At 34.8% G+C, this 12,209-nt stretch overlaps 1 protein-coding gene across 4 annotated transcripts in view; it reads right to left on the reverse strand.

The window, feature by feature from the left end:
* Positions 1-12,209, reverse strand: part of USP47 (ubiquitin specific peptidase 47) — a 117,792-nt gene that overhangs the window by 51,822 nt on the left and 53,761 nt on the right. For all 4 annotated transcript variants that reach the window (XM_033205811.1, XM_033205809.1, XM_033205812.1 and 1 more), the window contains 4 exons: positions 8,188-8,284; positions 3,074-3,219; positions 2,582-2,661; positions 366-515 (listed from right to left, as the gene is read on the reverse strand). In XM_033205811.1, coding sequence (XP_033061702.1) covers positions 366-515; positions 2,582-2,661; positions 3,074-3,219; positions 8,188-8,284 — 473 coding nt within the window. The remainder of the gene's footprint in view (positions 1-365; positions 516-2,581; positions 2,662-3,073; positions 3,220-8,187; positions 8,285-12,209) is intronic.

Raw genomic sequence — 12,209 nt, forward strand, 5'->3', positions numbered from 1 at the left:
TCCCCCCAAAACAAAAAAGTACTTTCCAATGCAAAAGGTGGTCATAATAACAGCATTTATAACATAGACTATTTAGAGGTGAAAAAAAAGATAAAAGTGAAATCATCTAATCACCTCTCCAAAAGAATAAAACACTGAACCATGAGGCAGTACATTTGCATTCACTTTCTCTCTTATAATACATGCACTATTAGGACTCACTGAAGGGTCAAAAATCTTCTAGATCTTGCTAATTTAAATGCAGGAATGACTAACAACCCAAGAAGGTGTATCTAGGATGATACTTACCTTACAAGAGATTATACCACTGTGCTATTATGTATTCTGTGTAAGGATACACAAGCAGTCAGGTGAAAGGTACACACCACACTAGCAAATGCTTGGCTGGACCCATAAGGTCGGATGACCAACGGAATATCAAGATATGTGTCGATTCGCCAACCCTCATAACCACATTCCAGACATCTCACGTAGTCCTTCAGCTTGCCTTGATATAGTTCATTTATAAGATCAGCCTAAAAATAAAATATTTACATTTTTAAGTGTTCCTTAAAAATAATCTTTAAAACATGTAACAATCTACACTTTTTAGAATGGTTTACAAAAGGATATTGATATTTACAGCTAAAATCTTAGAAAACATTAATATTTATCTATAATTATTATTATATATTTAATATTTAAATTTATCTAAAATTTTATAGAAAAAATTAAAAAAACACAAATCACCTAAAAAAATCAATAAAATTAGATTAACACTAACTTGAGTCAGTGTGCAAATATTAACGATTTCAATACTCATCATGAGAAAACCTATTAATGTAAGTTTTGATGAAATTAGTTACCAATTTATTATACCATTAAGCCTCAAATTATCTTTACATTAAGATGAGAGTAAATCCTAACCTATCACTTTAGGCATGTTAATAATTATACAGTTAAACAATTGGTTGCGTTTTATAACTTACATATGTCTATCGCCACTTCTCACAATAATATATTCTGATGTATAAATCATATCCTCTAGCTCAAGATGCAAATCAAACCTTTTAGCTTTCAGTAATATACACAGAACAATTTTATGGAGAAATATTACACAACAATCTTTTAAAAATGTATGGAAATTCAAAAAAAATCTTAAAATCCATCTCTCTCAAAATATCCTCACCTAAAAGAATGGATCTCTCACCTAGTCCCCAAACTTAGTTAACTAGGGCTTTTCTGACTCAAAGGCAGCAGATAACTCCCTAAGTAACAACCAAAGAGTCTTGTTCCAAAACTTAGGAACTCAGTAGGAATGCCCCAACTGATCTTAACGGAAGTGTTGACCCACAGAAAGGGATGTAACAAGGAAGAAGGGCAACTTCAGACCTATGAAAAAGAAACAGCCCCCAATACCATCTACATAGTTACTAAAACACAGCCCCATAAGACTATGGAGAGAAACTAGATCATTAAATGAACTTAAATTTTTTTCGTTATCTCCTAAGTAAGAATAGGCATGAAGATAAGTGTACTACATTTTGCCTCTTTCATAAATTTACATTTCTTCAAACAAATAGGATTTATAAGCCTTTAAAGTGGATTGACCATCACTGTCTACACTAATACCACTTATTTAATGAAGCCTTCTTCATTCATCAGCATCAGTCATATGTGACCGTCTTCTTCACCTAGGCCAGCCTTTTGAAGTGGTTCAAACCAGTGTTTTTCAAATACTGAATAGCAAATCACCATAAGAAAGTAACTTACACTGCAACCTAGTGCATGCAACTTTAACAAGAGCTTCATAAAATAATACTTACTCTAATGTGATGTTCTCTTATGTTCTATTCTATTCCATTTTTTGAAAATACTGTTGTAGGTCTAATAAACTGATTTTATAAGCCGTGAATAGATTGTCATCTACATTTTGAAAAACTCTGGTCCAAGCCATCACAGTAGTTCCAATCAGATATCAGACCCTTCTAGCTACCTTATATACTCCTCCCCTTTTATCCCTGTGACCTTCTTTTAGTATACCCAGCATAAATCCTCCCATGTACTGAGCCCCATCCCATTCAGCCTTACTCCTCATCCTAATATCTAATGTTCTTTCCACTCCTAACCTGCTCCTCTTTCCATTACATAAGAATAGGGTCATATTAATGAGGATCCTAAATGTCAAATACATAAGACTATACTTCCATTGGTCAAAATAAAAGTAATGCTTCATGACTAGTGTTACAGACTACAGGACATATAATTTACCTAATTATCTGAAAATGCTGTTCAAAAATCATCCCCAAAACACATATATACAGCTTTTAAATGTATAATTTTCAGAGCTAAAAGACATCGCGCAGGTTATACAGCCCAATTTCCTTAAAGATGAGAAAACTAAAGTCTAGGGTGGTTTAATGATGGTATTTATAATTCAGTTAATGGCTAATGAGAGCTCAGTACTTTCAATTCCCCATTGGGTACTTTAACCAGGAGACTAATCCCTAAGTTCCAAAACATTCCAATGGAATAAAAGTCATTTAAGGTAATGAGTGATTTATTAGGAAACAGTCCCCTGGATTTGAGAGATGTAAATTACCTGTTCTGTTTGCTTCCATTTCTGTTCCAAAGCATCAAACATGACTCTGCATAGTTCTTGTACATCATGCTGCTGCCAAGCTATTTTAAGATAAAATTCAATTAGAAATAGCAATAAACTTAATGTAATGAAACAATCTGTTGTTTAAAAGCAAATAGGCAGAAATATTGAAAAGTCTACTTTAAATAATGCCAAATTTAAAAAAGAACACAAGAATATATATGACAGTCACGAAAAGGCATTCATACACCAGAAAATAAAGAGATTGCAGCATTCTACAAATAGTATACACTTTATGGTGCTACAATATTCGTCATGTTTGTTATTTTTCATTGTAGAGTTACGAAATGTGTTAGAAAATCTAGGACAACAAACTTGCAATGAAAGGTTTCAGATAAAGGTAATTAAGTTATGTGTAATGTGTTTGTAATATTATTGTCTCTTAGAATTGTCTGAATATTAGAACACTTATCATTACAAGAGAATTAGTACCCTCACTACTATCCCATCCAAAGCTCCTTGTAACATCTGTGGTTTCAATTGCTCTCTTTTTGCTGGTTTGTAACAAAACAAAAAGCCTTTGAAGTTGGTATGGAATACTTGTCACTGGATCTTCTTCAGATTCTTCAAATTCCCACCTATTAAAACAAAATGTTAATAAATTATAAAATAATTTTATTATTTAAAAGCATAATTAATATCAAAATCATAATAATGTAAGATTTCAACCCTGGAAGCTATACAGAGTTTGAATGCTAATTGAAATGAATAATATCTAATGAAACATTAGTGTTTCCCTAATTCATAAATTCAGAAGAACTTTTGATTTTAATAAGAAAAGGCGTAATAAGGCAAAAGTTCTCAAGAAAAAAAGACAAAGCTCATTTAACTGTGGCACCTGAATCTGACCATAACCTCTGTCCTAATTATTAATTCACAAAAATACAGGAAACAGAAGAATACTATTACATGAGATACTACAGTATACAACCATCAAAATTCAAACTGTGGAAAACTATAGGATAGATGACATCAGTTTTCTTTCTATTTTTTGCAGGGAATAAATTGCAAGGATGAAAAAAGATAAGAGGATTATAAGCAAATTAAACAGATTAAGAATTTTATTAATCGATTGCAATATACAGCTCATATGGATCCTGATTTAAACAAACTGTTAAACGAGGCAATCAGGGAAATCATAGCCCTGACCTGAGATATAATTTACAGATGATATGATGGAGGTGTGCTTCCAAATAATCAAGTTGGAGGGTATAGACAAAAACGATTGATTATTAGTTGATATTAATAATATTCAAAGCTGAATGATTGGTGAAGAGGGATTCATTACACTATTTGTTTTTTTTTTTTGAGAAGGAGTCTCGTTCTGTCGCCCAGGCTGGAGTGCAGTGGGACAATCTTGGCTCACTGCAATCTCTGCCTCCTGGGTTTAAGCAATTCTCCTGTCTCAGTCTCCCGAGTAGCTGGGATTATACACATGCACCATGACGCCTGACTAATTTTTGTATTTTTAGTAGAGACTGGGTTTCACCATGTTGGCCAGGCTAGTCTCAAATTCCTGACCTCAAGAGATCCACCCACCTCCGCCTCCCAAACTGCTAGGATTATAAGTGTGAACCACGCACTCAGCCTACTTCCCTTTTTTTGAATGTTTAAAATTTTCTGTAATAAAAAGAGTTTAAAAGGAAATACAAGAGAGTAAACTAAATAATAATTCAGGTAAGATTTTCACCCTCACAAACTTATGATAAACAGCAGTCTAGCCCTAGCTACAGCTACTGTCTCAATAACAAGTGAATTCCCAACTGAAGAACTTAAGATCTCATGGAAAGAAATAAGATTGAGGTACTAAAGTTGGTAATGTACCCACAAAAGTCTTTAAAAGGCCGGGCACGGTGGCTCAAGCCTGTAATCCCAGCACTTTGGGAGGCCGAGACGGGCGGATCACGAGGTCAGGAGATCGAGACCATCCTGGCTAACACGGTGAAACCCCGTCTCTACTTAAAAATACAAAAAACTAGCCGGGCGACGAGGCGGGCGCCTGTAGTCCCAGCTACTCGGGAGGCTGAGGCAGGAGAATGGCGTAAACCCGGGAGGCGGAGCTCGCAGTGAGCTGAGATCCGGCCACTGCACTCCAGCCTGGGTGGCAGAGCGAGACTCCGTCTCAAAAAAAAAAGTCTTTAAAATAATTCTATATTCATAATATACATCTAAGACAAAATATTAAGTGACAACAATATTAAAGTTATTTTATATCTTAAGTTAGCATTAAGATTGCTGTTTTCCCACTTTTTAGTTTCAAAAGGAGGTCTGAGTTTTAATTTTTCTCTGTCACACTTTACAGACATACTAAAAGGCTTTTTTTTTTTTTTTCTTTTGGGTATGGCTTTCTATTAGAGTGTTCAATATTTTTCTTACTTTAGGACTGAGAAGTCACAGCTCTGTTCTCATCTTCCGTTTTTGACACACTGGCACTCCCTTCTGCCTCACAGAAGTGAATGAAGTACATTTCACCTTTTTCTTCTTAAGCCTTCCCTGCAAACACCTCTATTCAATACCTGACTTCTGCTTTAATCCTCCGCTCTTCTATTCTCAATCCCCAGCTCCCTTTTTTCTGGTTATCGGGTACTTATAACTGGCATTATGAGATCAAAAATTCTCTTGGTAACTGTGAGAAAACATTGGTTAAAAGAGAAAATGCTCAAATTTCTTGTGTAGGAAATTCACTAATAGGGAGGAATTACTGTAATAAGACTGAATTCTCACCTGTCCTTTAGTCCTGGTACAAATACCTAAAAAGGTTTTAAATCTTGCTGGTACTTGCCGTTACTTTAGTCACCTAAGTTAGAAACTTTGGTGCATATGTGATTCTTTCCTTTCCTTTACTCCTAAGTATAATTTGTTACTAAGCCATGTTAGTTTTCAATCTCAAATATAACCACTGCCACCATCATCATTCTGACTCTAATATATCCATGCCTGGTTTAATAACAGATTCCTCCAGGGTTCTCTGTCTTTCAGATCAATCCTGCACACTGCACAATATAAATTTCCCTAAAACAATGTATTTAACACATCACATACATGACTCCAAATCAAGTGGCAGGTTATCTACTGGCCTTCTTCACAAAAAGTAAAGAAAATAAACAAAACCCTATCCTTTTATGTTAGTGCTACTCTCTGGATAGTTTATCCTTTTATGCTAGCGCTACTCTCTGGATAGTCAATTCTTTTACGCTAGCGCTACTCTCTAGTCTATCCTTTTACACTAGCACTACTCTCTAGTCTATCTTTTTACGCTAGTACTACTCTGTGGCTAGTCTATTCTTTTACAGTAGCGCTACTCTGTGGATAGTTTATCCTTTTACACTAGCACTGCTCTGTGGATAGTTCAATGAGGTTCTTAGTTCTACATTAAGAAACATCATGAGTGCTCTCAGGCTTTGTTTCCCTACCTGCTATAAACTTCACTCTATTCTCACAATCTCAAGGCCTTCCTGTTTGACCTCATGTCTGGCTCCCACTTCCTTACTCACTGGGATTGTCACAATGGATTTCTAGTTTCTTTTGTTTTTCGAAGACCTTCACACTTCTGGCTTCTTATGCCTTGTATGCTCTTACCATAAACCTTTAGAGGGCTTGTTCCTGTGAAGTTCCTGGAATGTCCTCAGGGAGGCCCTTACTGTCTACTACCTGAAGCTGTGACCCTCCCCTCCTCTTCTCCTGACAATTACTCCTTCCACATTATTCTGCTTTATTTTCTACCTACCATATATGATTCTGTGAAATGAGCTTATATATAGTTTTATATAAGCTCTAAATGAGGTACTTTGTCTTACTCATCACTCTAATCCTTATACCTAAAAAGAATGCCTGGCGTTACTGTGTAGTGTCCAATACATGTTAGATGATGAATAACCCTGGCTATGCTCTTAATTTCCCCTACAGTGCTGTAAATTTACAGTCTACTTTCCAAGTATTAAAACAGATGGTTAAACAAGTGTCCATGATCCCCATTCCTATGCATACTCTCCAAAACAGGCCTATTGTCCAGCTATCTGGTCTGTGCTAGTTTTGAGAGCAGGCTCTGAACTCTATCTATTAACTTCATCCTCCAGTACTCTGACAAAACTCTGGTGATGATCTCCTGGACCCCCCTGCAACACACTGTGCTTGTTGGCATCAGCTAGTGTATAGGCAGAATAGAGTAGTGAATCCTGGCATCTACTAGGTGCAACTTCTAGCAGTGTGCTTTCAGGCAAAGCTATTTCTCTGTGCCTTCAGTTACCTTCTTTATAAAATGCTGACAGTAATAGCATAAAATTCATACAGTTACTATGAGAATTAAGTGAGTCTATATATAAAGTGCTCAGAACACTACCTAATATAAACCATAACTAACACTCAGGTAGCTCTTACTATTATTTACTTTCACTTTTGACAAGCCTCCTATCTGCACGTGTATTCTCTTTCTTCTCAACCCGGCCAAACTATACCTAGCTTCATGAACTACCTGAAGCTTACTTTCTTCTCCAAGTTTCACCAACCTTTCTTCTCTTTAAGCTCTAATGGTATTTGGCTGTCTTTAAATGTTATTTAAACCATTTCAAACATACACATATTGCTATTGTAGAAAGATTTATAAATTACTCAAGAACAAGATCTTATATCTAATTCCCTCTCTATCCACCAAGTGCCTAGCATTTAAACACTACAGGGCGATACATGCATACGGAATGACAAATACATCAACTTTTACAAGTTAAGTTCAGATGACAAGCTGATAGATGAATTTAATGGTGATATAATGTTGTCTGAGTAATACAATCAGCAATATTAAAAGTTCCAAAAATAACCTATATACATATTTACAGTAATTTAAAGATGTTACTGGAAAGTAACACAAAAAAAGGGAAAAAAATCAGTTTATTCATACTTAAAAGTATCCTTAAAAACTAAAAAATTATGTGTCTATCTTAAAGAAAATACACAAAGCAAAGATGTGTTAAATGTGTCATAATAGGATATTCATAAAAATAAATGTCTGACTTCAGGGTTTACTTAAATATAGACTTCCTCCATAGAGCATTTTAAACTATCTGATGTATATGGAGTCTTTTAGAAACACACACACACACGCACATGCACACACAGGCACATGAAACAAGCTGTAAATATTGTATTTTAATTAGAAACAAAACTTGCAAGTTAAAAAAAAACCTCTGGATTCTTAAATTGATAGGTGGAAGGAGAGTATGGATTTATATATTCAAATTATCTCAGAAGTAGTTATTTATTTCTTCATAAAGGGTGTTAAGGCTACGAGAGAGGGAAGCTTTTTACCCTATATGTAAATCTTATCAATTTTATCCTTTTGCTCTCTATATACTTCTGATTCTCTCTCTGCACACATTTTCCATATACCTGTTTTTCACAAGATCTTTGTTATTATGTAAGGAAAGAAGTTACATCTTATGGTGTGAGAAATGCCCCAAATTTTAAAATAACTGCAAGAAGATAAATTTTGTTAAAGGCAATATTTTCATTCTTAAATCAATTTTATTTATAAAATTTTTCAGAATACTCACTTATATAATGCATTCCTAAATTCAGGAGTCATAAAAAGTGTTTGCAAAAGGCTATTCAAATAGCAAGTCATTGCTTGGTTTACTAGTCCCACATATCCTTTAAAGAGAAAATACAAATATACATTAACCAGTATTTACATTAAAAATAACAAAAACATAGTAAGAATTTAATTCATAGTAAAGATTCAGAGGTTAAAGTTACTACTCATTTGGAAATTATTTCAATTTGTTCAATAGCACCTAAGAAAAGATCCCTTTTCTAATATGTGCTCTAAATAGGCTTTGTTTTGCAGAAAATGTCAGGATACCTTGTTATAGATATGTCCAGAGATACACATGGAGATTATATGACATTAAATAACATTTCAAGGGTAATATGTTTAGTAAAGTATGTGTTACTGGCATAGACATAATCTTTTTCCCCCAAATCTAAAAGTTTAAGCATATTAAACTTTTAAACATATTAAAACTAGATTATAACGGAAAAGTATAAACATATTACTTTAAATAGCATCACACACATCCAATGTAGAAAGACTACACAGAATCAGTTATCCCTGTCATTAAGTCCTATAAACCAATTTCTGTAAGAATGAATAACATACAAGATAAATTCACTACATGCAAACTCACAAAAGCTGAGACTCTAAGTAATGCAGAGTGACTTTGTCTGTTTCCACAAGCCTGTCAATGAAATTCTATAGATCAGCATGCTGTGCAAAGGGTAATATGGATCCCACACCATCTGTGCTTGTATGATTCCAAGAAAAGACCAAGTATGGTAGCTATCTGCTTTTAACTTTGTACTAAGGTTCAAATTTTTATTTTTTTCATCTTTATTTTAAGAACCGTGTATGCATGGGTGGTTTATATCTTAATCTACATCACTGTATTATTTTAAAATGCTTCTATTCCAGACTACTCCCCACTTGAGTTGTTCTCATAGGATCCTATATTTAATCCGTATTAGAGCCTTTATCTCACTGTTTTGTAATGACCTGTTTGCTTATATGTCTTCCCCATCAGACTGTGAAAGCAGGGGTTGAATCTGATTTCTCTCTCTCCTATTACTTAGCACAGTAGCAGATGCACATGAGGAGGCAATGTGTATGACTTACAAGTAACCCAAGTTTGTATGGTATCTAACCTGATTATTAATAATAAAAAACATTATTTCATTAGTTCATACGAACAGATCCTTTCCCACAAATAACAGCACTTTGGCCAGGAGACCAGGCTGTTCTGTATCTTTTTCTGAGCTGAGGCTGCCCTGGGATTTCCCTTCTTCTCCGTCCTCCTTCTCCCAATTCCTCAACAGTCTGGGGTAGAACCAATCTACTTGGAGCCTTACAAGGTAAATGAATACTATTATCATCCTTTGTGTACATACACATCAATCATGTATCACTTGTTTGTGACCTTGTTTCCCTTTACTGGGCTTAAAAAAATGTTTCGGGGGTAGGCTTGAGAAGAGAAGAAGAGAGTAATGGCAATTAATTTTTGCCATAGCTCTTTATTTTACCATTAGCTATAAAAATCACATATAACTCTATGATCTTTTGTACTTGATTTGGCACCATATTTAAACAGAATGAACACTGTCACATAAATGTACTATTTTCCAAAAGTATGAAGATTTTGGCGACACTATTAAAAGTGCTAATGAATTAACAGAAACCTTTCTCATTAGGCATTGTCTAAATCAACAAACTTCAAATGGCAGCTATTAACAAGTGGATTCTACATCTGAAATAGTTATGAATCAATATTTTTAGTATAAGTCAGTAAGCAAGAAGAATATAAGAACATATACCATCCAGTAGAGGGCACATGCAAAAAGAAATCCTAAACAGAACCAACCAGTAGGAAAGGAGAAATCAAACAGGCCCAGTGAAGTAGAATCAAATAGGCCAACTCTTGAAGTAGATAAAAAGGTTGTTAAAGAAACTGGCCAAAGACAGGTATCATGGATTTAGTTTCTAATCACTTGTAAGTTCACATTAGCCTTCCATCTACTCCTTATTTCTCTCCCACCCACCATCTCCTATCAACAGTGGCTACCAGTGGGACGTGGTAGGAAAGAGACAGGAAAGAGTATGTTGAATACCCAAACCCATTGCTTTACTGAAAAATGTGTTCCTAGAGCCCCAATTTAAAATCATGAGAGCACTGTCTAATAAGAACATTTCACACATGGTGCCAAAATTTATAACAATTTCTTAAGGAAAATGCAAACTCAGTACTTTGATAAAATAATTTTATCTGATAAAATAATTTCTAAACACAACCCCTGATAAAATAATTTCCAAATATAACCCCTTTGGAAGCTTATAGAGCAACTCAGAAAGGCAGAACCTCTAGAACACTGCAGGAAAATGTACAGGCACGGAAAGGGAGTGAAGCAGAGGTGTGTGAGGAACAGTAAATGTGAGCAAAGACTATGATTACATGGCAATATATAGCAAAGACTTCTAAAAATATTTTTTAAAGTAAACTTCAACTTACTAATATAATTTCTGGAAATTTTTATCTTTAGGAAATAATCAGAGATGAAAACAAAAATGTATGTATAAGAATGTTCATAATAGTATCAGTAATATTAATAACTATAGTTTAAATATCTAAACCTATACAATGAAACTATTTTTCAGCCATTTAAAGCCCCATATTAAAATACTATTTAATAACATTAAAAATTACTCATATAGTATTAAGTGAAAAACATTGATCAAAAATCTACTCAGGATTCTCCATTTTCTGAAAAGTACACATATAGAGGAAAGATAAGATAAAAATATGCAAAATTGCTAGAAGTGATGCTAGTAATACTGTAAATTATTTTCACGTTTTTATTTTATAGTAAGACAATGACATGTATTATATTTGTATAATCAAAGAAAGAGCGTTTTTAAAAAGCATGTCTTAGTCTCAAGGAATTCACAGGCCTCAGAGAGCCACAGGAAGTTGAAGCACAAAGTAGGAGCACAAAGTAGGAGTTCTGTAAATACTTGGTGCAAAAATGACTGAATCAACTGTCAGAAGACAAGGCAAATATCGCAAGAATCTTGATTTGTTAAATCTGGAACTCTCTCACAGTGTTTCAGTTATCTCAGAATAATCTAGGGTGCTTATTTAAAACAAAATGCAATTTCTTCCAGGCTACTACAGAGCAGCTGTATCAGCATTTTGGGAAGTAATGCCTTGGAACCTACATTTTTTCTTTTTTATTTTTTTGAGACGGAGTCTTGCTGTGTTGCCCAGGCTGGAGTGCAGTGGTACAATTTCAGATCACTGTAACCACCTCGTGGGTTCAAATGATTCTCCTGCCCCAGTCTCCCGAGTAGCTGGGATTACAGGCACCTGCTACCATGGCCAGCTAATTTTTGTATTTTTAGTAGACACAGGGTTTTACCATGTTAGCCAGGCTGGTCTCAAACCCCAACCTCAGGGGATCTGCCCGCCTCGGCCTCCCAAAATGCTGGGATTACAACAGTGAGCCACTGTGCCTGGCCGGAATCTGCATTTTTAACAAGTATCCCCAAAATTAATTTTTAAAGAAATTAAAATCTGAGAATCACTACTCTAGATAATGTAATGGGAAACAGTTTTATTACCTCCTATTATCTGAAATCAAAGATAATTTTGTATCCTTTTTTATTGCGGTTGTTTGCTACAAAAAGTTCTACTGATAGAAAGGATCCTAAATACCAAACATAATCAGGTTTTACTATTATTTCCAGAACAAATAAACCACTAAAGCTGCACAATAACTAGATATGAGGAAATTATTCTAAATTCTAATTACAAAATACAGTAAATGAAAGATTACAGATGACATTAAAACAAAATCTGGAGTTGGGCACCATGGCTTTTACCTGTAATACTAGCTACTTGGGAGGCTGAGGCAGGAAGATCACTTCGAGACTAGCCTCAGCAACATAGTGAGAACTCGTCTCTACAAAAATTTAAAAGACAGGCATTGTGGTGCACACCTGTAGTACTAAGCTACTTGGGAGGCTGGG

This window comes from Trachypithecus francoisi, unplaced genomic scaffold, assembly GCF_009764315.1.
Source record: "Trachypithecus francoisi isolate TF-2019V2 unplaced genomic scaffold, Tfra_2.0 Lachesis_group8, whole genome shotgun sequence".
Classification (NCBI taxonomy): domain Eukaryota; kingdom Metazoa; phylum Chordata; class Mammalia; order Primates; family Cercopithecidae; genus Trachypithecus; species Trachypithecus francoisi.